This window comes from Babylonia areolata, chromosome 18 (genome assembly GCF_041734735.1).
Source record: "Babylonia areolata isolate BAREFJ2019XMU chromosome 18, ASM4173473v1, whole genome shotgun sequence".
NCBI lineage: Eukaryota > Metazoa > Mollusca > Gastropoda > Neogastropoda > Buccinidae > Babylonia > Babylonia areolata.
This window is the reverse complement of record NC_134893.1, coordinates 40,156,577-40,184,169: the sequence shown is the minus strand read 5'-3', so window position 1 is coordinate 40,184,169 and position 27,593 is coordinate 40,156,577. Positions and strand designations below refer to the sequence as shown.

At 41.1% G+C, this 27,593-nt stretch overlaps 2 protein-coding genes across 5 annotated transcripts in view; one reads left to right on the top strand and one right to left on the bottom strand.

Moving 5' to 3' along the window:
- LOC143292774 (mitogen-activated protein kinase kinase kinase 2-like) overlaps window positions 1–1,754 on the bottom strand; it is a 70,707-nt gene extending 68,953 nt beyond the window's left edge. The window contains exon 1 of the mRNA XM_076603338.1: window positions 1,708–1,754. The gene's annotated coding sequence lies outside the window, so the exon portion shown is untranslated. The remainder of the gene's footprint in view (window positions 1–1,707) is intronic.
- A 3,642-nt stretch (window positions 1,755–5,396) lies between these two features.
- LOC143292773 (solute carrier family 35 member F5-like) overlaps window positions 5,397–27,593 on the top strand; it is a 28,099-nt gene continuing 5,902 nt past the window's right edge. The window contains exons 1-12 of one of the 4 annotated variants that reach the window (XM_076603334.1): window positions 5,397–5,415; window positions 7,902–8,229; window positions 9,376–9,510; window positions 12,622–12,678; window positions 14,543–14,615; window positions 16,939–16,998; window positions 18,414–18,550; window positions 20,365–20,534; window positions 22,568–22,734; window positions 24,163–24,322; window positions 24,651–24,741; window positions 26,785–26,939. In XM_076603334.1, coding sequence (XP_076459449.1) covers window positions 8,125–8,229; window positions 9,376–9,510; window positions 12,622–12,678; window positions 14,543–14,615; window positions 16,939–16,998; window positions 18,414–18,550; window positions 20,365–20,534; window positions 22,568–22,734; window positions 24,163–24,322; window positions 24,651–24,741; window positions 26,785–26,939 — 1,310 coding nt within the window. In that variant the 5' untranslated portion in view covers window positions 5,397–5,415; window positions 7,902–8,124. Of the gene's footprint in view, window positions 5,416–5,549; window positions 5,628–7,901; window positions 8,230–9,375; window positions 9,511–12,621; window positions 12,679–14,542; window positions 14,616–16,938; window positions 16,999–18,413; window positions 18,551–20,364; window positions 20,535–22,567; window positions 22,735–24,162; window positions 24,323–24,650; window positions 24,742–26,784; window positions 26,940–27,593 lie in introns of those variants that run through there. The other 3 variants (XM_076603337.1, XM_076603336.1, XM_076603333.1) reach the window with 3 other exon arrangements.

The window sequence follows — 27,593 nt, the reverse complement described above, 5'->3', positions numbered from 1 at the left end:
CCCAAAATCAACAAGCAACACATGCTTGTGGTATTTATAAGACATTTACGTGTAATATGTCTCAGTATTTCACTTTGCATAGAGACATCTGGATGTCTCAAGAGAAGACAGTACAATATAAAATCTATTAATCTTAATGATGAACAAATTTGAGGGTTTTTTCTTGTTATCATAGAATGTGCTCCTTCATCCTACATCCAGAATTCTCATTCACCTATCACAAAATTAATATGATCAGAATAAACAATGCATGGTCTGACAATTGCATAAGTCCTCAGTGATCATCATATTTCTTTGAGCAATACACAGTTGTGTTTGCACTTCATCAGAGTTACATTCACTTGATTTTTAATGTGTGTGTGTGTTTGTGTGTGTGTGTGTGATCTGTGTGCATGCTAACCAATGTACATGTGTGTATGCACTAGAAGGGGGGGGGGGTTGCACATGTACACACCTGTGAGCATGTCATTTTGTGAACTCTGAGTCACTGTGTGAGAAAGAGAGGGTTGGGGAAAAAAGAGAGAGAGTACATGGGAAGAAGAGATTCTGTTAAGTGCACATGTGTGTTTTGTCTACATCTATTACAATGGGACCATCATTGGATATCAGCACATATGCGTGAAACAAACAAAAAAAAACCAAACACCCCAACCCAAAAAACACTTCAAACAGAATATTTCAGGCAATTATCACATGGGACATAATGAATGTCAAGTCAAGTCATGATGGGCCTGTTTCATTCATATCTCTTTCATAACAAAAATGGAAAGTAACTACTGAAAAGAAAGAATATCACACAAACAATATGGGAATGCCAGTCTCTCCCTGTCAACTGCTAAAATTGAAGTTACACCCAGGTCAGTCTCATCTCTGTCCTTCTTTGATATAAAATTGAAAATATGAATAAAGAATATCATGCAAACTTCTCCGGAACACCAGTCTCTTAATTAGGTAATATACATGCTTTCATTTATGCCTTTTATTTTCATATGTAATTTTGTGTGTGTGTGTGTGTGTGTGTGTGTTGCCTTTGTTTTTGTTTTTTCTTTTTCTTTTCACTTTTCTTCTTTGCCCTGAAGGGCTGGATGTGAAAAAGCAGCTATGCTTACTCCACTTCCCTTGTGAAATAAAAATGTTTCTTTTCTATTCTCTCTCTCTCTCTCTCTCTGTGGTGCACCTGTCTGCTGAAATTGAAGTTACACTCGGGTCAGTCTCATCTCCATCTCTCTTTGATGCAAAATTGAAAATATGAAGAAAGAATCCAATGTAAAATTCTTAGGAACGCCTCTCTCTCTCTCTCTCTGTCCCCACCCCACCCCCCTCCCCCTCTGGCGCACCTTTCTGCTGAAGTAACACTCGGGTGTCTCATCTCTCTCTCTGATGTAGAATTGAAAATAATAAGAATACCACACGACCTACTCGGGAACGACTCTCTCTCTCTCTGTCTCTCTCTCCCTCCCAATCTATGCGGCGCACAGAACTGTTAGACAAGTTGAACTTACATTCGGGTCAGTCTCACAGCAACTTGCGAACTTTCCAAGCAGTCGAAGAAACGGGCTCCTCTACTCACAAAACTGATTAAACCATCACCAGAATATACTGTGGTGGAAGGGAATGATTTAAAACAACAGGTCTCTCAACTTCGACAACATTACTCGGGAACATTGTACGTACATAGGCGACAAACACGCACACACATTTCCTTACCTCTTCCCGGGTCATACGGCTCGGCTGCCATTACTATGACGTCATACGTAAACTCTTCCCACGTGATTGGCCGTGTGTACAGCCGTATGTCGTTTGGCTTATCAGCATCAGTCGAAATGGCGCGTTTTGGTTTCCTGGTTCACCGTCACGTTTTAAGCAGATTCTCCTTTTGGAACGGGAAAATAATTAGAGTTAAAGTTGAAACTTATTTAAGAATAAGAGTTACACAGCCACACTAACCAAATACGAAACGCGGAGGTCGTGTACAGTCTCTGACGGGCTTATTTTATCTCACGTAAACCACTGAGGCAGTTATCTTCGACTCGGAGAAACGGCAGCAGCACGTTCTTCCCGTAGCCACCTCTGGGCCGCTGTCAGGCCATCCCCAAAGGTCAGGTCAGGTCACACGGAAGTCAGGCAGATCCACAACAGAACCATTCTAGTTTGAATATCTATACCAGAGCGTGGTCCGCGATGCCATGTCAGTCCCGGGAGGCTGCCGTCGGCCCTTACCCCCGCCGCCCGGACAAATAGAATACAAATGCTTAGAGTGAGGAGTACAGTGTGTAGGTTTGGCTTTTTCCTTTGTGTCCGCTGTTACGGGCGGACCGTCAAAAATTCAGTGTGTTGGCCTATAAGGCAGCGGTTTTTCGTCCCCGGCCGGCTCGGCAGAATAAATTATTATTAAAAGGAAGTGAATGCCACGGCGGCATCACTGACGGATAGACTCGAACAGCTTTGCCTTACGAAATGGACCTTCCGGCCTCAAGTCACATTTTCGTGGCCATCCTCATCTGCAGTTATCTGTTATCAACTAAGGGGGACGTGTGCTCAATTATTTACCCTCAAATTGACGTGTGCTCACTTACTCTCAATTTCCAGTGCTGCTGACAGTTCCCGGCAGCGCCGCCGCGGTGAAAATACGGCGGACTCAGTGGACCGGATGCCGGCGCCGGCCGCCGTTGCCGGGAACTGCTCGCCGTTTGGCCCGCCGGCGTAGTCCGATCAGGCCGCGTTGGACTCTGCCGGCTCCATAGACACTAGTGTCTATAACCGGCTCTGACTCGGCTCCGGTACGGTGCCGGATCATCTCTGATCAGCCAGCCGGGTGTCACTGAGTTCCGGTTTAACTTAGCATCAGTGGTACCACGTCATTGAGAAGCGGGCACTCAGACGGTGACTTAATTACTCCTCTTTTCTCAGTCCACTAGCTGACTCCACCCAGGTGTAAATGGGTACCCTACTTCGGTTGCCGGGGGAGACTGAGCGAACTTGGAGGGGGGTCATCGCTGAGTTAAAACGGCGGAAGGCGAAGAGGATCGGACCTACCCCTTCATGTACAAACTGAAGCCTATGACACAGCGCCTCCGTCGGAATGTGAAATCACTGCCGTTCGGCGAGAGCCGGTAAAAGTGAGGCCGTATATGACCTTGGTTTGTGTTTTTCCCCCACGGGTTATATTTGCATGTATAGCACACATGATAGACACAATACCAGTATTGCAGTCTTGATTTATGGACTGGGACCTTTCAGTCAAGTGTTGGAGTGATGTATGATGTCAGAATGATCTCACGACAACATAACACCAACAGCTAGCCGGTCAGTTGTTGCGGCAAACAAACATCCCGAATGAGACCCGGCTGTGGGTGGGGATGAGGTGGGACTGGCCAAAGACGGACTCCAATATCTGTGTATGGACTGGGGGAGAATGACGTCAGTGTGGAGGTAACGACGTCCGGCAATGTGGCAAAAACAGTGCGTGTGGGTCAGTGTGTGTGTGTGTGTGTCAGTGTGTGTGTGTGTGTGTGTGTGTGTGCGTGCGTGCGTGCGTGCGTGTGTGTGTGTGTGTGTGTGCCGTGTGTGTGTGTGTGTGTGTGTGTGTGTGTGCGCGCGCGCGTGCGTGCGTGCGTGTCAGTGTGTGTGTGCCGTGTGTGTGTGTGTGTGTGTGTGTATGCGCGCGCCGGCGGGCGCACCCGGTCGGCCGGTGTTTGTCAGCCGCCGTGTCCGTACAGTATGTCAGCGGCCGGTGTGTCGTGAGTGTCACGGTGTGTGTGTATCTCAGTGTCAGTGTGTGTGTGCCGGTGTGTGTGTGTGTGAGAGTGTGTGTCAGTGTGGTGTGTGAGCACGCCGACTCGACACTTGCTGAATTAAAAATCAAGGGAAAAAGCCGCTAGCACGAAATCAGTATTGTACTTTCCTTCAATCACATGATCTTGAAAAATACTGCAAAAGCAGCACTGAATTAGAACAAAAATAGGGAAACAAAACAAACAACAATGTACTGCACCTTTATACTCATCACTGAGTAACGCGATGATAGCCTACAGTCCATTTCATTAGTCCAATCGGCATAGCTGCGGCAGCGGTACTGACCAGTGTTTGCTCAGGTCACGCCGCGACTGAACAATGTCAGTATTGTGAACTTGTTTTAAAATCTGAGTTCAGACCGTCACGCTCATGACTGACTCAGTGGTCTCAGTTCCAATGCACTGAACCGGCTACACACACCGCCTTCGTTGGGATCGTTAGGATCAATATATGATAGGTATATCAACAACATCAGTGATATCAGTTCTGGACTTTCCGATGGAGGCGAGTCTTCGGTGAAGTCAGTGGAAGAATATGCCGGGTTATACGCCGCGACTCAGTCGGTGACGAATTCCCATACGTCAGTTGCATTACTAGATTTACACTGTGTCCGTTTCCATTTCAAGTTGTACTGATTTCTATTTCTCTTTTTTTGTCACAACAAATTTCTTTGTGTGAAATTCGGGACTATGATGCCGGGCGTCTCCCCAGCGGGGCCGCGGAGAGCGCGTCGCTACACTGAGAGCGCCACCTTTTTTTTTTTTTTTTTTTTTTTTTTTTTTTTTCACGAGTACTATATAATTTCAGTTTTCTGCGTGAAGTTTTACTTTTGTTAGCTGAGTTTTCTATCGCAAGTGGAGTTTTTCTACTCAGGAATTTCTAATTGCCAGGGACAATCCCGGCTTTTGTTGCCGTCCGGCAGTGGGTTCCGTCAGTCAGTTTACGTGCGCTAAGTGCATGCTGAACACGGGACCTCGGTTTATCCGAGTACGGTCGTCTCATCCGAATGACTAGCGTCCAGACCACCACTCAAGGTCTAGTGGAGCCGCGGAGCCTGAAAACTGAAATTTGGCGACTGACTACGGTGACGCACGGAGCCGTGATTCGACTCACGGCACTGGCAGCACGTAGCAGTGAACCACTGCGCTCAGACTGTCTGTTGCTTCCGCTAGGCGGACGCGTTACCTCTAGGCCACCACTCCATGAAGTTGAAATATCCCAGTCGTGTTGCTCCTCAGTGTCAGTGTCTCTGAGAATGTCCCACTGAGTTTCTACAGGGAGATGTCTCAGCCTGTCAGTTCAGTCAGTTTTTAAAAAAATCTGTCAGTTGACACTTCAGTATATTTTTCAGTTTCACAAGACACTCAGTTTTAGCTGATGCGAATCTGGGCAACATACACCACAGGAGATGACCGCTTAATCTTATTTGCATATAATTGTTAATCAGTAAGTTCAGTCACTGATGATGACAAGCGCATCACTACTAAACTCACGGTATGATAATGAGTGTACCTCAACTGATGGCACTAAGTCCATGACGGAGGGCGCGGTCAGAAGCGGTGGCGATATGTCAGTTGTTTGTTGCGTTTCTTTACATGCGCGATGGAAAGCACGAGGAAGGTAAGATAACAACAACCCGGCTGTTTTAAAGCCATTGCTGATGTTCATTTGATATAATGATGCTCGATCTGGAGACTGAATAGTTGTTGTTATAGATGCTGTGCATATATTTGCCTTTGTACATTGACACTGCTCTGTGTATAGTATTGCTTCATGAACTTCCGGTTTCGTGTGCTTCGCAAATGTTGTCAATCTTTTGATAATTTAGAGAGGTGAGTACGGGACTAAGGCACATGAAGTGCATATAATGAATTTGTTAATGTTAACGATATACTAACTGCTTTTCTTTTTTGTTTGAAGCTATTTTTGTTCGAAGCAACACATATTCACTGAATAGAGTCGTTTCAACGCATGTGATGTCGTCTGCTAACTTTTGTTTTTCCTGAACACTCCACTACTCGCAGTTGTTTGAAGAGCGCTCGTATTCTACCCGTTTACTATGATCATATGATGTGTGATGCAGTACAGACATACGCATTAGATGAAATGAATGACTATGATGTATTAACTTATTAAGAGAGTCGTTTGAAATTGCTCACTGTCACAAGTGTTTTTTTTCTTTTTCTTTTTTAAATTATTTTTTAAAATTAACTTAAGTCTTTGGCTTAGGATTGATCAAACTGAATAAAAGCAAATGCCATTAAAGAAAAATCTTAAGATTGATCAAACCTATCAGAAAGCAAAGAACAAATTAAGGATGAGAACATCCCAATGGATATATATTCTTAATTCATCAACTTTATTATGGCATGATTATTGATAACACACACACACACAAAGAAAAAAAAAGAAAAGAAAAAAAAGAACAATTAAAAGAAAGACAAAAAAAAGAACACTAAGATCTTAAGATGAGAACACCATCAATAATAAGAAAATCATCAACATCATCAATGGACATTTGTACATAAAGTGATTGACTTTACTGTTTCAGTTTCAGTTTCAGTAGCTCAAGGAGGCGTCACTGTGTTCAGACAAAACCATATACGCTACACCACATCTGCCAAGCAGATGCCTGACCAGCAGCGTAACCCAACGCGCTTAGTCAGGCCTTGAGAGAAAAAAAAAAGGTGATATCAGTGATATAGAGACTATGTCAGTTTGTGAAAACCTCACGCTCAGTCAGTGGGACTGGAAGACTGAACTGGTGCATTAGTTTGTTGTTTTCTTCTCTTTCAAAAAAAAAAAAAAATTTTAATCCATTTCAGTGGCATTACTCTGGCATAGCTCATTCTCAGTGCCCTACACCTGGTTTGTCTTCCACAGTATCAGCACCAGCTGTGCACACAAAACTATTGATGATAGGCCATCAGGAGGCGGCATATCAGAGAGGATGCAGCTCTACTGCTGAGTCACTTTGATGGAGTTACTACCTGTTCTTTTTTTTTAACATAAGCAGGATACCACATACTAAGCCCCCTATGGATGACAGTAATTTCTTAGTTGCAGAACTAGACTGTTTGAGCATCTTGTCCAGAGTAGAGACTGGTATCAGTTTCAATTTCACGAGGTGTCACTGTGTTTGGAGAAATCCACACACACTATACCATATCTGCCAGACAGATGCCTGACAGCAGCATTAACCAACACACTAGACAGGTTTTGAGTGCATGAATTGAACCCAGATCTTCATGGATGCTGAATTAACAGACAGACGTTTAAACCATTCTGCCACCTTGCCCCACAATGAATCAGCTGATACCAAGACCTTGGCAGAAAGTCAGCTGACATAGAGGGAATTTGAAACTGAGGTCACCATGAGAGATGAGATTGAAGGCCACAGAAATTGAGACATCTTTTTCTTTTAGTTGATCAATGATAATGATGAAAATGATGACTGATGCTGCTATGGAGGGTCTTTTAGGTTTGGGACAACGAAACAAGACTGTACAGTGTGCTTTTTGTTTCCTACAATACTGTTTGTGGACATCAGTCAGGTCAAAGAGATAAGACACATGCATTGTTGGTAAGTAAAATTGAACAACACTCAAAATGACACATCTGTGATTAAAGTGGATGACCCGCAACTATGTGGACCTAGACTTCTCATTTGAGCCTGTAGTATACTCAGCGCTTGGTAGGAGCTACAATGCACCAAGAAAACCTCATTTCTGATGGGGTTTGAACCAGTGTCCACACACTAGTCCCAGTTGTCAGTCTGCATTGCAAACCACTATAGCATGGCAGCTGGTCTTTTTTCTTTGGATGCAATTAAAGTCTTCGACCAGAGGTACAAGATGGGTGGACGCTAAGGAGGAAGGAAACTGTGTTATTGAGATACAGCACTGGCAGCAAAGTTTGTGCAGAAATTATGGATGGAGTTTATAGGATGTATAAATATATATTGGACATGTATTGCATACATTGCTGTTAATCAATGATCAGTGTATGAAGGTAGGAATTCATAAACATGTGCATGGTATTAGTGCTTTGTTACAGACAGTCCAAAATAGTACTTACCAGGTACTTTCACCAATTATTTGTTTCAGGTCTTTCAAGGGAACCATGATGACTCGGCTCCAAAGTTTTCGTAATATCAGTTAGACCTCACTTGTCCATTCTTTATGGACAGTCTTACTGACTGAACAAAGGATGTAATAATGATTGCATGAGACAGTTTATCAATAGAAAACTTAAAAAAAAACCCAAACCCACAACAACTTTTTAGGTTTTAAAGTTGCATTATGTTGACACACATGCATTTTTAGCAGCATGTTTGGTATAAGTAGTATGAGTCATGGCCAGAGATTGGCAGTTGGAGTTGTAGTCCTGATGTTTGTTGACATCATCTGGGTGGCATCCTCGGAACTGACTGAGGTAGGTCAAAATCAAAGATGGCTGTATGCAAGTCAAAAATGTCCATGCGCATGGTTCTTTTGCTTCCCTGGAGAATTATAACCCAGTTCTATATAACTCTAATGGAAATGAATATTGTACTTTATGTGCAAATTTTTGGATAGCAGTTAAGTATAGATTACAGATTAGGAGATAAATATATTCGCCAGCCTTAATATGGGCTTTAGGTTTTTACTTTTTGTTATCAATGTCCAACTTGTTCAGTAAAAATGCACTAATTTGCTGCTTTGATTTGCCTTTTTTGTGATAGTTTCTTACTGCACCCAGATTAATGTTAGACATGCAATTATCTTTACAGGTAATCTAGAATGACAGCATGAGAAAAACATGAAACAGCTACAAAGCAAATAGACCTGATAACGAAGGAAAAAGAAATGAAATCTTTCTCTTAAGAATAAGCTGTTCTGTGCTTTTGGGTGTGCAAAAAGAGAGTACAGTCCATAGTTGCATGTATACCATTATCATTGTGTATATTCCTGCTGTAATGATCTGCATAGTTTGTTTATGACTTGTCTTGTGTCTAAAGTGGTCAGTACAACTGTTTGTCATGCTCCAGTCTAAACAGTGATGAAAAAGTTCTGAAGCACAGTTTTCTATTACATTTAGAGCTGTTTGTGCTTCACAAAAAATGATATAAATCATGAAAAGGAAATAGCAGAATACCATCCAAAACACACACACACACACACACACACACACACACACACACACACACACATTTAGTGACATACACACATAATGACACTCACACACACATATATAAATAACCTATGCACACACAAGTACACATGCTGCTCATTAGCAACAGTAAACAATCAATCTTTTTGTAAACATACACTCATGCACATATATATATATATATATATATATATGTGTATATATATATATATATATATATATATATATATATATATATATATATATATACATTCATACATATATACATACACATACATGTATAATTTATGGATTGTAATTGTTGGTGAGTACAAGGTACAAGTAGTCAGAATAAGGGTTGAGCACCGTCAGTAAATTTTTAAGTGAAGTCTGCTTACATTTTACCTTTTTGCAAAGAAATAGAGGTTTTTTTTTTTGTTTTTTGCACAGTATATCTTCAAAGAGACCAAATTTGACAAGCCATTCTTCACCACGTATGTGAAGACTGTCATGTTTTCCCTTTATCTACTGGGATTCATCATTTGGAAACCATGGCGGCAGCAGTGCTGCAAGAAGAAAGATGTGGTAATCGTGCTTGTTGATTTTTTTTTCCTTTTACAGCATGTAACAGTTTTCTTTTAGGTTAATATTTATGTTTATCACAGTGTGATTTGGTATTGTGATTAGAGATATGTCATGCAGATTAACACTCAGGTTCAGGTTCTCATGCCATGAACTTGATTCTTGGCATTACTCTTATATGTTTTGTTGCACATGGAAAAGGTTAATGGAGCCATGAAATCTTGTTTGTTTTATGTGTGTAACATTGATATTATATGCCTCATATATATAAAAATATCGGTTATCAATGATTTTAAAGTTAAAATAAGCAATGGATCAAAGTGCTTGGTGTTGTAGAAAAAAAGAGAAAATAATTTTCCAGAACTGCACAAGCTTAGTGTAGGCTCTGAAGGCCTGATCAGCATGATGAGTTTATGCAAAGATCACATGTGTGCCCTGATTTTTAACTTTGATTTAATTAAAAAAATTTTTTTTTTACAGCAGATGTGTAGCAATTTATATGGATCAGTCTACGTGCTTTGGCACCTTGAATATGAATATGGATTGGGTAAACTGTGTTAGTTATCAATTAAGCAAGTTTTTGTCAATAGTTCTCAAGGCTTGATGAAGCATGTTGGGTTATGTTGCTGTCAGGCATCTGCCTAGCAGATGTGGTTTTGTATATAAGGAGTTGTCCGAATGCAGTGATGCGTCCTTGAGGAGCAGAAATTGAAACTGATATTGTCTATAGTTATTCAGCTGTTGGTAATTGAAGAATGGAAGCCGAGACAGGAATAAAAACGAAATGATCTTATAAGTCTCTGTCAGTCACACAGAAGTAGATTTGGAAACCGTAAACAGGAAGGGAGAGTTCATGGATAATACCTTTACAGAGTGATAGAATTAAAATTTGATAACCCCAATGGGTGCTCAGTTATACAACAAGGAAGGGACATAATGTCCTGACATCAGAGAAATGACAGAATTTTTTTCCAAGACCTGTGACACTCACTTTTTCTGTTTTCAGTTTCAAGTGGGTGTCAGAGTGTGGACTGGTCCGTATACATGATCTGGCATCTGCCTTGAAAAAAAAACAGAAGGAAAAAAAAAGAAATAGTTTATAGAAAGAAATGAAGTAGATTCTACCATGTAGTGCTTTACTGGTTTATGATGAAAACTGTTTATATATTTTTGAGATTTTGATTATGTATTTCTGCAACTTTGATCACCTTAATGTGGAATTTGATTACATGATGTTCCTTTCTTGACAAATATAACCATTGCAACGGAAAGGAAAAAGAAAAAAAAAAAAAAAAAAAAGAAAAGAAAAAAGAAAGAAAAGAAAAGAAGAAAGGATGCCTGACCTTCACATAAACCCAACCCAAGTAGACCTCCTAGTTTCTAACAGCAGAGAAAAACTTCCATCGGTTCAAAGGGCTTGGAGATGAGGGCAACACTGATCATGAGGAAAAACTCACAGATTCATTATGAATTTATTGTGTGTGCCTTGTTTGTGATTTAAAGCTTCGGGAAACATTTCTGATGTTTAATCAGATGATAAACGAAGATGGAATATGATTGAAGGTGGGTCACGAAAAAAGGAAAACATGTAGAAATGCTGATGATACTGTTACTGCTGTGTTATTTGTAATCTGTTAATTGCGTTTTGTTGGTGTAATACTATTGATACCAGAAGCAGGGATTCCAGTTTTGTTTCTTTTGTTGTTGCATTGGTGTTCTGGACATGTTACTTGATACAAATCACCTTCAGCTGCCTTACAGTGGAGCTGTACACTACAGCATACCTAGTCACTGCACCATGCTAACATGCTTCATCATTGAATCACTAGTCATGGTAGTGTGTTTGCTACATGATATCTGTAATTATTGTTTTAGTGCTTAGAGGCATACTCACTTGTGTGTGACCTCTTTCTGCAGTGAGAAAAAAACAGCTTTGGAAGCATAACTAAGTAAACGAGTGTTACTGTGTCTGTGTCTGTGTGCATCATTTCAGTTTCAAGGAGGTGTCAAATGATACAGACTGATCCATATGTGCTGCACCACATCTGCTTCAAAGAAAGAGATGAGCAGTTGTTTATCAAAAATAATGCAAAAACACTGAAGACTACAGATGTCACTGTTCTCATTTGATGTTGAGCGTTTAAATGTTCATATTCAGCTTACAGTCTCTGAGTCTGATGAGTGGTTCTGTGGAGTAGTTGTAGAAATGCATAACCATAACAAAACTGTACATAACCATAACAAAACTGTAATGTTCCTGACAAATATTCTTTTGTTTCTGAAACATTAAGATTTTAACATTTAAGATTTTTCCCTTTGTTTCTGAGGATCAAATTAAAAACAATGTGAAAGGGAGTTTGCATATCTGGATCTAGATAATAGATTATGGCACAGAAACAAATCAATATTGCCTTGGTTATCCTGAGTTTTCCAGTAAAATTTTCAAATTTTCTCCTAAGCATCACCACTCCCATTCTTTAGTTAGAGTTCAGTGAGAACTGTCTTTGTGAATATAGACCAGCATTGTTTTAAAATGTATGTTTGTGTTCTGGTGAATATTACATTATTTTATTAATGTTCATTTTCATTCCCAGCATGTTTTGTCTTATATGTCATTACTTCTTACATATGTGTGTGCGTGTGTTTGTTTGTTTGTTTATGTGTGTGTGTGTGTGTGTGTGTGTGTGTGTAGGTGTGTGTGTGTGTGTGTGTGTGTGTGTAATAGTGCATTTGCTTTGTATTTAGTTTTTATTTTCAAAGTTTAAGGCATCAAAATGGCACTGGATTATTTCAAGAGAGATCAAGTCTTTCATTTGGTCTTTATTTAACTTGTGGCACACAGCTTTTGATCAAGGTAGGAGCAAACATCATACTGAGGTCAAGATCAGGGGTCAGACTTCCAGGTCAAATCAAATACCTACATTATATAGCAGTGTGCACTTACAGAAAATCGTCTTGTTGCAAGAAGAAGCTTTTTGTTTCCTTTTTTTTCTACTTCTTCTTTTTGTCTGTTTCTTGAGTCCTATGTTGGATTAAATGAGTTAGGCTTTGCCTTTCTTGTTATTTACTGTTCTTTTTAATATTTGCATCAACATTGGCTGACACTGTGGGCAGAGTGTCATTGATGACGCTTGGTCCGGGTCTCCTCCTCAGGAACCAGATACCCATTTGGTAAGATCCTAGTGGTAACAGTCTGCTGACGTCGTTTGGTAAGATCTTGGTAGTAGCAAACCATAGACCTCATTTGGTAAGATCGTAGTAGTAACAGTCTGCAGACCTCATTTGGTAAGATCCCGGTAGTAGCAAACCATAGACCTCATTTGGTAAGATCCTAGCGGTAAGTCTGCTGACGTCGTTTGGTAAGATCTTGGTAGTAGCAAACCATAGACCTCATTTGGTAAGATCCTAGTGGTAACAGTCTGCTGACGTCGTTTGGTAAGATCTTGGTAGTAGCAAACCATAGACCTCATTTGGTAAGATCCTAGTGGTAACAGTCTGCTGACGTCGTTTGGTAAGATCTTGGTAGTAGCAAACCATAGACCTCATTTGGTAAGATCCTAGTGGTAACAGTCTGCTGACGTCGTTTGGTAAAATCTTGATAGTAGCAAACCATAGACCTCATTTGGTAAGATCCTAGTGGTAACAGTCTGCTGACCTCATTTGGTAAGATCCCGGTAGTAGCAAACCATAGACCTCATTTGGTAAGATCGTAGTAGTAACAGTCTGCAGACCTCATTTGGTAAGATCCCGGTAGTAGCAAACCATAGACCTCATTTGGTAAGATCGTAGTAGTAACAGTCTGCAGACCTCATTTGGTAAGATCCCGGTAGTAGCAAACCATAGACCTCATTTGGTAAGATCCTAGTGGTAACAGTCTGCTGACCTCGTTTGGTAAGATCTTGGTAGTAGCAAAACATAGACCTCATTTGGTAAGGTCCTAGTGGTAACAGTGTGCAAACCTCATTTGGTAAGATCCCGGTAGTAGCAAACCATAGACCTCATTTAGTAAGATCGTAGTAGTAACAGTGTGCAGACCTCATTTGGTAAGATCCTAGTGGTAACAGTGTGCAAACCTCATTTGGTAAGATCCCGGTAGTAGCAAACCATAGACCTCATTTGGTAAGATCGTAGTGAGTAACAGTCTGCAGACCTCATTTGGTAAGATCCCGGTAGTAGCAAACCATAGACCTCATTTGGTAAGATCGTAGTAGTAACAGTCTGCAGACCTCATTTGGTAAGATCCTGGTAGTAGCAAACCATAGACCTCATTTGGTAAGATCCTGGTAGTAGCAAACCATAGACCTCATTTGGTAAGATCCCGGTAGTAGCAAACCATAGACCTCATTTGGTAAGATCGTAGTAGTAACAGTCTGCAGACCTCATTTGGTAAGATCCCGGTAGTAGCAAACCATAGACCTCATTTGGTAAGATCGTAGTAGTAACAGTGTGCAGACCTCATTTGGTAAGATCCCGGTAGTAGCAAACCATAGACCTCATTTGGTAAGGTCCTATTATTAACAGACCAGGCACCACAGGTGATAGGACAGTCTCTGTTGGCATTACAGAAGTATCTTGTGTAACACACAGTGGAGACTACTTGACGTGAGTTTTAGAGAACTATAGAAATGTGCTTACTCATTGTATTCAATTTACTGAATAACATGAAATCCATGTTTACAAGTGATCCCTTGAATATATCTGACTGTGTTAATCAATTGAAAGACTTTTTCCATATCTTACAAGTGATCATTTACTTAAACACATAATGTTGAATCATGCACTGTAAGTTGTTGTCACTTCTTCCTGCTGTTCATATCTTTAAATTATAAAATTTAAGTTGCTGATAAAAATTTAGTTAAACTAAATCATTTGATAGGTTAAGATTTTCCTGTTTGTAATTTTTCACAAGTGGTTTCCTCAACAGATTTTTTATTGAGTTGCATTACCTGCAAGACATTCATTATCTTCTGTATGCCTGGTGTTGTGTTTCATGTGATGAGGCATTGAATTTACAAAGTGGATGTATCTGTTGCAGGGAGATCCAATCTATGTCCCCTTGAAGCATGAGACCTACAACACCAGTGGTACTGACTCAGATGATGCTGGAAGTGAGTGACAGTATTTTCAGACTGTTAAGTTCTCAGCCTGTTTGTCAGAATGGTACAAGGTATGTGTGTTGTTGCCATCCTGTTAACTCACTCCATATGAACGGCGAAAGAGACGACGTTAACAGCGTTTCACCCCAATTACCACCATCAAAATATTGCAAGCGGAAGGCTCTTATACTGAAGAGGTGAATGTTGACAAAGAATACCACAATTCTGACGACAGAAGCTAAAGGTTGGGTCATTGAGACACCCACTGGACATCCGAGGGGTCTGTGTAGAGGAGAAGAGAGGGCTGGCCGTACTGAGTGAGTTAAGACCAGGGGTCTGTGAGATCTGCAGATTGAATCATGGTTGGTGGGTTCATGATGGAGGTTGTTCTGATTTCTCATGTCCAAGATTGTGTACAAACGGCTGTCTGAGTGCTTCCTCCATATGCATCTGGATCAGAATAATATGTCTTCATTACCTAGCGTACCAAGGTGAGAAGGAGTTTTATATAGCAACATGACAGTGGAGGAAAACAAGTGTAGGAAAATAGCTAAACAAACTCTTCTGTCATTAAAAGTACATAAACTCACATGCAGCAGATCAAATGTGTATGTTGAAGACCATATAATCCTTGTGAGCATTTGGTGGGTTATGTAAGATAAGAACATATGTAATAGGCATTGCCTCGGAAACAGAACATGGCTGTATAGATGATGGGCTAAGAATTATCAGGTAAAACCCCACATGTGGAAATGAGGGTGTCGATAGACACAGTAAATCAAGCCACATGCATGTACACATGCACAACATGTGTCACACCAGTAAATCAAATAAATATTAAAATTGAAATACAGATAATCCATCCAAAAAAGGAAAAATCACTACCAGTAAATTAAGGCTAAAGAAATTCATTCCAACTCCGATTCTCTGTGAATGATCTCACCTGCAAATGCTTGTAATGAACTTGGTATTTCAGCAGTCAGTTTTTCATTTCTTGTAAATATTTTAGTCATTTTCAAATGTATAGGAAAAAAACAACCCAAAAGCCTGGAAACCTGTCAGATATTGAATGAGCTTACTGTATCAGATGATGAAATTTGAAAAGTCCATTCTAGATATTGCATGTGTATTCTTATTATTTCAGGGATAAAATAAAATAAAATGGAGAAGGAAAGAGGTGCATATCCAATTGAAAAGATAGCACACATGCATACGTGCACACACACAAGCACACACACACACACACACACACTCTCTCTCTCACTCTCATTCTTACTCTATGACTCTCCCAGCCTTTTGATCACTCACACACACACACACACACACACACACATTTGCGCTCTTATATCGAGAGAGTTTATACATTGGGTATATCAGCACACACGCATATCCCATGTGTGTAAACACATCACAAATATATCTGCCTAATAAGTTAGACAACACAGACATGCACACAACAGCGGAAAGTGTATAATGGCATGAAGACAGAGGTGTTCATTGTCTGTGTACAGAGGGGGGAAGTGTATAATGGTATGATGATACAGAGGTGTTCATTGTCTGTGTACAGATGGGGGAAGTGTATAATGGCGTGAAGACACAGAGGTGTTCATTGTCTGTGTACAGATGGGGGAAGTGTATAATGGTATGATGATACAGAGGTGTTCATTGTCTGTGTACAGATGGGGGAAGTGTATAATGGCATGAAGACAGAGGTGTTCATTGTCTGTGTACAGATGGGGGAAGTGTATAATGGTATGATGATACAGAGGTGTTCATTGTCTGTGTACAGATGGGGGAAGTGTATAATGGTATGATGATACAGAGGTGTTCATTGTCTGTGTACAGATGGGGGAAGTGTATAATGGTATGATGATACAGAGGTGTTCAGTGTCTCTGTGTACAGATCGGGGAAGTGTATAATGGTATGATGATACAGAGGTGTTCATTGTCTGTGTACAGATGGGGGAAGTGTATAATGGTATGATGATACAGAGGTGTTCATTGTCTGTGTACAGATGAAGTGTATAATGGTATGGTGATACAGAGGTATTCATTGTCTGTGTACAGATGGGGGAAGTGTATAATGGTATGATGATACAGAGGTGTTCATTGTCTGTGTACAGATGGGGGAAGTGTATAATGGTATGATGATACAGAGGTGTTCATTGTCTGTGTACAGATGAAGTGTATAATGGTATGATGATACAGCAGTATTCATTGTCTGTGTACAGATGAAGTGTATAATGGCATGAAGATACAGCGGTATTCATTGTCTGTGTACAGATGAAGTGCATAATGGCATGAAGATACAGTGGTATTCATTGTCTGTGTACAGATGGGGGAAGTGCCAAGTCAGTTCGTTTCAGCAATCTGATGGAAGTACGCCAGTTATCAGGTATTTTTCTTCACTTTCCTCCCCTATTTCTATTATCTTATGGCTGCTGAAAAAAAGAGAGAAAAAAGATGTAAATAATCAATATTGATCAAAACCCCTATTGATTTATATGTGAATATGTATGTAGTCATGTCTATGAATGTTTTAATTTGTTCAAGTTTGTGAATGTGTGTGTGTGAGATGCAGAGAGATAGAGAGAGAGTGTGTGTGTGTTTGTGTGCATGCGCTTGGTGTCAGATAAGGACAGAGAACAAAAGTCACTGTTTTTTTGATTGATTGATATGGATACTTATAGGGTCTATCCTCGGTTGGAGACCAAGCTCTTAGCACTTTACAAACATGGGGTTATTTGCACAACAGGCTGCCTACCTGGGTAGAGCCGACTGATGGCTGCCATTGGGCGCTCATCATTCGTTTCCTGTGTCATTCAATCAGATTTCAGGCATGCACACATATACTCAGACAGACATGTAACATTTTATGTGTACGACCGATTTTGTTTACCCTGCCATGTACGCAGCCATACTCCATTTTCGGGGGTATGCATGAGGCTGGGTATGTTCTTGTTTGAATAACCCACCCAATGCTGACATGGATTACAGGATCTTTAATGTGCGTATTTGATCTTCTGCGTGCGTATACACACGAAGGGCGTTCAGGCACTAGCAAGTGTGCACATATGTTGACCTGGGAGATCGGAAAAATCTCCACCATTTACCCACCAGGTGCCATCACCGAGATTCGAACCCGGGACCCTCAGATTGAAAGTCCAACGCTTTAACCATTCGGCTATTGCAACATAACGTCCACATAACTCACTGCAACATAACATCTACAAAACCAACTGCAATATAACGTCCTCATGAACATCTGCATCACAACGTCCATATAACCAACTGCAACATATAATCCACATAACTCACTGCAACATACCGTCCTCATGAACATCTGGAACATAATGCCCACACAACCTACTGTGACATAATGTCCACATAATTCACTGCTGCAGCAGATAACACAGGCTACTTACATGAGACTGTCCAATTAAACTTTGGTGAAAGAGAGGTTTCATTTTCAGAATATGTCTGTGACTTAGCTGATATTTTACATCTTGCATTAAAAAAAAAAGAAGAAAAAACAACAAAAAAACTTACAAAGTAAGAAGTGTTAGCACTCGCTCAGAATGAAAACAATCTGTCTATGTGTCAGTGATTTATTTGTACATGTTTTAAAACATCTAATGATTTTTTCATAATATATGGAAACTTTTTGTAACATGCGCATTTTTTGACAAATATATATGTTCATATACATTTACACACACATACTCACTCACTCACTCATTCACACTCACACATATTCATAACTTCACATCAAAAGACTAGTTACCAAATATACATACTTTTCTATTTCAGAAGAACATGCAGAAGAAGCTCTGCTGTCTCGCCTGTCATATCAGGCTTCCGTTAGAGCAGAGGAGGAGAGACAGCGTTTAAGCAACCGCTTGTCTGTGAAAGAAGTTATCCGACTGGCTGTCATCTTCTGTTTGCTGGTCAGTATGAGGGAAGAACTGAACAGTAGCTGAAGTTGGGACATTTTTTTGTTTTAAAAATTATATGTATATTAGACATGTATTTCTGAATAGCTTGTTTGAGGTTAGAGAGAATAGAGAGAAAGAGAGAGGTAAAGGTGTGTGTGTGTGTGTGTGTGTGTGTGTGTGTGTGTGTGTAATTATTCAACAATAATAACATCAATACATCAAACCCCATTCTCCCAACCCCCCCCCCCCAACCCCCCCCAAATAAAAGAAGAAAAAGAAGCATTCAACTACCAAATAAATCAACATGTACATAGAAGTGTTTACCTATAAGGAATGTGTGTGTGTGTGTGTGTGTGTGTGTGTGTATGTGAATATTCAACAATAATATCAATACCAAATCCCCCCATGCAAAAAAAAAAAAAAAAAAAAAAGTAAAAAGAAAAGAAGCACCACTAACCAAACAGATAATTAAACATTTATATGGAAGTAGTTACCAATAAGGTGTGTGTGTGTGTGTGTGTGTGTGTGTGTGTGTTGTAATAATGGCTCAAACTTGCTGGGTACTCTGAAAAAGTGAAGCATGAGCTTCAGAATGGAATGATATGTCATGTTCTCAACACAGCTCCCAACTTGCTTTTCAGTTGATTTTACGGCTGAATGGCTTTGCTTTTTTCTGGCTTGTTGTTTTTGATGTTATATGGAGAGGATTGGTGTAGGGGAAATAACTCCGCATAATTTTCATTGATAAAAAAAGAAAAGAAAAAGAAAAGGTGGATGTGGGAGAGACTTCAAACATGAAACTGGATCAGATGGGGTTTAAAAAAAATGTTTCCCCCAGAAATAGATATGTTATACACACTTTCCTTCAGTGTGAGAAGTTTGAAACAACAACAACAAAAAGAAAACAACCGCCTCAAAACAACAACCTGCAACCAGAATATTGTCACATTGACATTTGTGTTTTGAATTTGTTATTGTTTCTTGGGAATTGTGTCTGTGTTGTTGTTTTTCTCTGGCATCAAACGTTATATTTTCTCTTGAATATCATCACCATGACAACAGTTCCATTCAACACGATGCACATCACATCACTATAGCAGAACAACAATTCACAACACATTTGGAATTTCCAGTTCAGTTCAGTAACAATCTGCAAAGGTATTTCTAACAAAATTGATGTGAACAACACAAAAGAACATAAACATTGAAAAATTTGTAGACCCGACACCTTGATTCTTCATTCATGGCACACACTGACAGTCAACCTTCATGGGTTGCGGGCAGCCTCAGAACGACAAAGAACAAATCAAACCCAAGGATAAAGTGCGTTTTTGCATTTGTCTGGATAATATACATGATTACCTCAGCAAACCAGGCACCAGCTTGCAGTGTTGTGTTCTGTTGTGTTGTATCACTTTTTTGTCACAACAGGTTTCTCTGTGTGAAGTGCAGACTATTCTCCCCAGGGAGAGCACTTTACCACAATGCAGTAACACTCTTATAATTTAGTTTTGCTGCCTGTAAGTACATTAGTTTTATTTCACAGAGGATTTTTAAACAGGATTTTGCCAGGGATGACCATTTTGTTTCAGTGGGTGGTTTTTTTTGTTTGGTGGATGCTGCAGATTAGACCTAAGATTATCACCTCATCTGAAAGACTAGCACCAAGACCACCGCTCATGCTCCAGTGGAGGGGGGGAAGTAAAATACATAATCCATATTTAGAACTTGAACCGATGTACAATTGCTTCTAAGTCAGGTGAATTACCACTATTCCACTTTCCACATTTTTTGTGGTTTCATGGGTGTTGTGTGCTGTGTTGCAGTGGTTCTTCGCCAACTACACCTACCAAGAGGCACTCAAAGACACGGAGGCTGGCATCGTGAATGTGCTGTCGTCCACCTCAGGCCTCTTCACCCTCATCTGTGCCGCTATTTATCCCAGCTCACATGGCGACCGTTTCACTCTGTCCAAACTGTTTGCTGTCCTAGTCAGGTGAGGTTAAAATGATTTCTAACTCTTTTACTGCCATAGGTGACTTTAGTCGACATCGAGGGGTCATGTTGCCTACATGGCAGGGTAAATAAACAAAAAGGCCATACACATCAAATGTGACATGTCTGTATGACTGTGTATGTGTGCGTGCCTGAAATCTGATTGAATGACACAGGAAATGAATGATGAGCGCCCAATGGCAGCAGTCAGTCAGCTCTGCCCAGGTAGGCAGCCTGTTGCGCAAATGACCTGGTCTTTGTAAAGCACTTTGAGCTTGGTCTCCAACTGAGGATAGGTGCTATATGAGAATCCATATCATCATCGTCATGTTAAATGGGCTGTTTTTCACATTGTAACAAAGTTATAATAGCTGCAGCCAACTTTCCAGCTTAATTGAACAATGACTAGCCTTTGCCCCATGACGGAGTTTGAAGTGAACAATTGTGCTGTTTTGACACAAACCGAATTGTGTGACTGAGAGCGTTGTTTTAAAACATTTGGTGCTGGAGATACAGAAACTTCACAATTTTATACAGAAACTTCACAATGAAAGAAATTCTTTCTAATACACCTTATTTTTGGTGTTATTTTGAGAAGGGGGGTGGTTTGGGTGGGTTTGAAGTGGCAGAGGCTGACTTGATAGAGCTTTCAATCATGAAAAGGTGTGCATTGATAATGATATGGTGTGTATGAATCAGGTCGCCAGATATCCCCCAGGCTGTTGGAAAGAGGGTCAAAATGGCTCTTGGAATTTGAGGCTTATGGGAAACCTTGTCTCTGCAATGCTAGAATTTCAAAGCAAGTGAGAACTGATATTGAATCAACAGAAAACACAGTGTCATAATTAGTAAAAAAAAGAAAAAAAGAAAAAAAGAAAGCCAAGTAATTCCAAAATATTAAGATTGCAAATAGTTCTTGTGTGAACATGAACAGACCTCTCAATTTCTTGCCTGCTTCTGAAAACAAAACAAAGGTTTTGATTTTATGTTGCATTCAGTTTGTAGAAGCCCCTAGGTTTGAAACATGTTGCGGTTTCTGTTTTGTACAGTGTGTTCTTTTTCTCGTTCAGTCACATGTATTAAGAATTTAAAAAAGTGGATGTTTACATATTTGTTAAAATGTTTGTTTTAGATACTGCACCTGCACTTTTAAGAATTTCTGTGGATTAATTCAGAGTACATTTCTTTTGGGTTTGGAATCAATGTTTCTTAATGTATGTTTTAAATTAGAGCATATCCCTTTGATTGTTTTCAAGAATGTGATGTAAGTAGTGCAGGAACTGCCATTCAAGAACCTATTATAATGATATGTTCTAAAATTTATCATTATGAATTTTTGAATGGAAATAGTGTTAATTAGTGTTTTATGAAAATGTGTTATATTTTATTTTACTGTGTGATAAATTCACCAGCTGTGTTTCATTACCTTGAAGTTTCTGTTCAGCTTAACCAATTCAACCCAGGGAGTGTGCAGCCTTGGCAGGATTTCCTGCCATATTGACAGGGAAAAACGCAGAAAATATACTATACACCTAGATATACTGTAAAGTTAGTACCCTTTGCTTGTTAGTACCCTTTGATTGCAGTTACGTCATATGTTAGAACATGGAAAGTTTTGATGAGACAAAGTTTCCACGCCTTAGCTGTGCTTCGGTGCAGGGTTCAGTGAGTTAATATGCTTTCCTTTTTTGACTTTTGGCTGGGCCCTTGTCATGCTCATGTGTGTATCAGACCTGGCCGTGGGCTGGGGACTGTGCTGTGTGATTGACGAGCCTTTGGATGCACACATATAATTCCTGGTTGGATTGGTAAAGGTGTATTTGTAGTGTATTGTACTGTTTTGTATTGTACTGTATATTAGTAGAGTATAGTACAGTACAGCACAGCACAGTTCAGCACAGCACAGTACAGTACTGTACAGTATTGCACTGAACCACATTGCATTGTATTGTAGTGTATTGTGTTGCATCGTATTGCATTGCATTGTATTATATTGTATTGAGTGCAGTGTGTCTGTTCTATTGGATGCCACAGCTTGGGAGGCGTAGTGATGGTCAGTCTGTCTGACCTGAAGATTGAGGACTCGGTGCCGGCAGGGGCGTTGTGGGGTCTGGCCAGTGCCATGTTGTATGCTTTCTATCTGGTCATGGTGCGGCGCAGAGTGACTCATGAAGACCACATGGACCTTCCCATGTTTTTTGGTGAGGGGGTTTCTGTGGACACTGTGTGTGTGTGTGTGTGTGTGTGTGGGTGTGGTGTGGTGTGGTGTGGTGTGGTGTGGTGTGTGTGTGTGTGTGAAAGAGAGAGAGAGAGAGAGAGAGAGAGTATGCATGTGTGTGTGTGTCTTCTTCATTCCTTGGAAGCAGCCATTCTGTTTTCGGGGGTGTGCATGCTGGGCATGTTCTTGTTTCCATAACCCACCGAGCACTGACATGGATTACAGGATTTTTAACGTGTGTATTTGATCATCTGCTTGCATATACACATGAAGGGGGTTCAGGCACAAGCAGGTCTGCAAGTATGTTGACCTGGAAGATAAAAAAAATCCCCACCCTTTACCCACCAGGTGCCGTTACCGAGATTCGAAACCGGGACTCTCCGATTGAAAGTCAAATGCTTTAACCACGCGCCTGTTGCACTCATCATGTGTATGTATTGTATCTGTGTGTGTGTGGGTGCCTTTGCGTGTGAGTGTGATTGAATGCACGTGTGTGTGTATGTGTGTACACATGCGCACAGTGTGCTGTGTGTATGATCAGTGTCAAAAGTTCAGTCAGCGAGGAAAACTTTTTGTGTGTGTGTGCTGTGCTTATCAGAGACTTAGTTTGTTGCTTTGTTTGTTTCGAGGAACCAGTTTGTCAGTATCAGTATCAGTATTGGTAGCTCAAGGAGGTGTCACTGCGTTCGGTCAAATCCATATATGCTACACCAACGTGCTTAGTCTGGCCTTGAGAAAAAAAAAAAATCAATGTTGGATAACCAAAGTGCTGGAACATTACATGCGACTTTTTCTGGTTTGTTTTCGACATAGAATGCACTGATGACCAGATATGCAGCTTGCAGAGTGAATTTCTTAATCCCTGTTGAAATGTTTCTTTGACGGACGATTTGTGTGGAGTGGTGGCCTAGTGGTATTGCATCCATCTTGGAAGTGAGAGAATCTGAAGGTGCAGAACTGAGTTCCTCTCTCACCAGAATTTTCTCCTCCTTCTCTAAATCTTGAGTCGTGGTCTTGATGCTGGTCATTTGGATGAGATGATGAATTGAGATGTTTGTGTATGTGTGATGTGTGTGTGTCTGTGTGTGCGCATGTGTGCATTGTGCATGCCTAAACGTATATGTGCCATCTGTGTACATGTTTGTATATGGGCTTTGTGTGTGTGTCTGTGTGTGTGTGTCTTTGTGTGTGCATGTATGTGTGTGCATTAACATATATGTGCCGTCTGTGTGCATGTTTGCATATGTGTGTGTGTGTGTGGTGTGGTGTGGTGTGGTGTGGTGTGTGTGTGTTTGCTGTGTGCACACGTGTGTTTGTGTGTGTGTGTGTGTGTGTGTGAGGTGTGGTGTGGTGTGTGTGTGTGTGTGTGTTTGCTGTGTGCACGTGTGTGTGTGTGTGTGTGTGTGTGCAGGGTTTGTGGGCTTGGCGTGTGCCTTGTTGCTGTGGCCGGGGTTCTTCATCCTGCACTACTCACAGCAGGAGGTGTTTGAGTGGCCTGACCGGCACCAGTGGCTCTTCGTCCTCCTCAACGGCCTCATTGGCACCGTCCTCTCTGAGATACTCTGGTTGTGGTGAGGGTTGGTGATGAGCATGTGTGGGGGGTTTGGTGGGTGTGGGGAGGGGGAAGGGTGTGTGTGTGTGTGTGTGTGTGTGTGGTCATCCTCAATGGCCTTATCGGCACTGCCCTCTCTGAGATAATGCGGTTGGGGTTGGGGTTGGTGACAGTCGATGGGGATAGGATTATGTGTGTGCACGTTTAGGTGCATGAATATGCGTGTGTGTGTGTCTGTACTAGTGAACATCCACATTCATCTGTGCATGTGTGTGCCTGCTGACTTAAGTTGATTTAAAAAAAATGTCTTTTTTAAAACTTAATGCTGCATGGTATTGTGGTTTCAGGGCGTGCTTTTTAACATCATCACTGGTGGCGACACTGGCCCTGAGCCTGACCATACCACTCACCATGGTGGCTGATGTCGTCGTCAAAAAGGTAGCAACTGTCAGCAACTTTCCACCAGTGTCATGTTGCTTACAGCGATCTTTGTCTGTCCTCCTCAGGTTCATTTTGGTATTAGCCCCTTGACTGCCTTGCCTGTGAGATTAATCGGCAAAGTGATGCCACTGATGACATCATCAAAAGAAGGGAAATAACTCTGGAAGGCTGAAAATTGCACACATTTGATTTAGAGTGGTTTATCTCCTGTTGGTTTTCTCAGTTTTTGGTTGATTGTTATGGATATTGATTTATGACTTGAAATATCTTTTACTGTTTTTTTGCTTTTGTTTTTGTTTTTTTGTCTGTCAGTTAAGGGTTAAATAGAGTGTATGGCCATGCTGATAGCTACTCTACAAGCTCTGCTTGTAATTAGAGGGGAGGGAGAGCAGATTATAGTGAAACAGTGTGACTGAAGTCGAAGAAGCTCTGGACTGACAGTAAAAAGAAGAAAAAAAAATAAAGGTGGAGTTTCACTGTGGTGACGCCTGCTTCCAGAGAAGATCAGCCTGAATTTCACACAGAAAAATCTGTTGTGACAAAAAGTAATACAATGCAATGCAGTGCAATACAATGCAGAGCAATGACATTGCATTTTGTATTTTGTTTAGAAGGAAATAAATTTTCTACTTCTTCCTTCTGAGACATATCAGTTTCCACTTCTGAAACAATTCAGTGGATTTGTTTGTATGTTGATAACATATATATACACACAGGATATTGGTTTATCATCCTCATCCAAATAACTAGCATCCAGACCACCAAACAAGGTCTAGTGGAGGGGGAGAAAATGCCGGCGAATGTGGGATTTGATCCCCTGCTGTCATATTCTCTGACTTCCTAGATGGATGTGTTAACACCAGTAGGCTATCACTCGATGTGTGTGTGTGGTGCAGGTGGAGTACTTGTTGTTTACCCTGTGTGTGTGGCGCAGGTGGAGTACTCCTTGTTGTTTTACCTGTGAGTGTGGTGCAGGTGGAGTGCTTGTTGTTGTTTTACCTGTGTGTGTGGTGCAGGTGGAGTACTTGTTGTTTTACCTGTGAGTGTGGTGCAGGTGGAGTACTTGTTGTTTTACCTGTGTGTGTGGTGCAGGTGGAGTACTTGTTGTTTTACCTGTGTGTGTGGTGCAGGTGGAGTACTTGTTGTTTTACCTGTATGGTGCAGGTGGAGTGCTTGTTGTTGTTTTACCTGTATGTGTGGTGCAGGTGGAGTACTCGTTGTTTTACCTGTGTGTGAGGTGCAGGTGGAGTACTTGTTGTTTTACCTGTGTGAGGTGCAGGTGGAGTACTTGTTGTTTTACCTGTGTGTGTGGTGCAGGTGGAGTACTTGTTGTTTTACCTGTGTGTGTGGTGCAGGTGGAGTACTTGTTGTTTTACCTGTGTGTGTGGTGCAGGTGGAGTACTTGTTGTTTTACCTGTGAGTGTGGTGCAGGTGGAGTACTTGTTGTTTTACCTGTGTGTGTGGTGCAGGTGGAGTACTTGTTGTTTTACCTGTGTGTATGGTGCAGGTGGAGTGCTTGTTGTTGTTTTACCTGTATGTGTGGTGCAGGTGGATTACTTGTTGTTTTACCTGTGTGTGTGGTGCAGGTGGAGTACTTGTTGTTTTACCTGTGCGTGGTGCAGGTGGAGTACTCGTTGTTTTACCTGTGTGTGAGGTGCAGGTGGAGTACTTGTTGTTTTACCTGTGTGAGGTGCAGGTGGAGTACTTGTTGTTTTACCTGTGTGTGTGGTGCAGGTGGAGTACTTGTTGTTGTTTTACCTGTGTGTGTGGTGCAGGTGGAGTACTTGTTGTTGTTTTACCTGTGTGTGTGGTGCAGGTGGAGTGCTTGTTGGTGTTTTACCTGTGTGTTTGGTGCAGGTGGAGTATTCATTGTTTACCTGTGTGTGTGGTGCAGGTAGAGTACTCGTTGTGTTACCTGTGTGTTTGGTGCAGGTGGAGTACTCGTTGTTTTACCTGTGTATGTGGTGCAGGTGGTGTACTAGTTTTACCTGTGTGTGTGGTGCAGATGGAGTACTCGTTTTGCCTGTGTGTGTGGTGCAGGTGGAGTACTCGTTGTTGTTTTACCTGGGGTCGGTGCCCATCTTCATCTCGTTCTTCCTGGTGACGCTGCTGACCCACTGGGAGAACTGGGACCCCGTGCTGGTGGGCCTCAAGAGGCTGCTGCACTTTGTCTGCAGGAGGAGGCTGGTGCACAGGTTGGTGCACACTGCCGCTCTTACTGTACTCTGCCTTGAAAGCGCCCACCCCTTGTTTGTGCAGATTTATGATGATGATGATTATCATTATTGTTATTATTATTATCATCATCATCATCATCATCGTCGTCATCATTATTATCTTAATCATAATCTTTATATAGCACTGAATCTTGTGCAGAGATGAATCAAAGCACTGCTTACACACCAGTCATTCTCACACATAAATGTAATTCACAGACATAAAAAACAAAACTTACAAATGCATGTAAATAGAATGTTTGAGAAACTGTAGACCAGGACGAGGCATTGTGGGTGGGGGGAGGAGCAGTGGGCGAGGGATATTTTGGGAAGAGGTAGGTTTTAAGGCCAGACCTGAAAGAGCTGAGTGCAGAGATTCAATGAAGCGACAGAGGGAGTTCAATCCAAGTGCAAGGTCTAGATACAGAGAAAGAGTGCCTGTTTATTGAGGAGTGTTTGAATCTGGGAACGTGGAGACAGAGCGGATCCAATTTTGATCTGTTTAAAGGAGATGAGGTTTAGAGGTGAAGGTAGCTACAGAGATAGGAAGAGGCAGGTTTGTTTATACATTTATAACATACCGAGAGTGCTGATCTTGTACTATATTCTGTGTGAAACAAGGAGCCTGTGGAG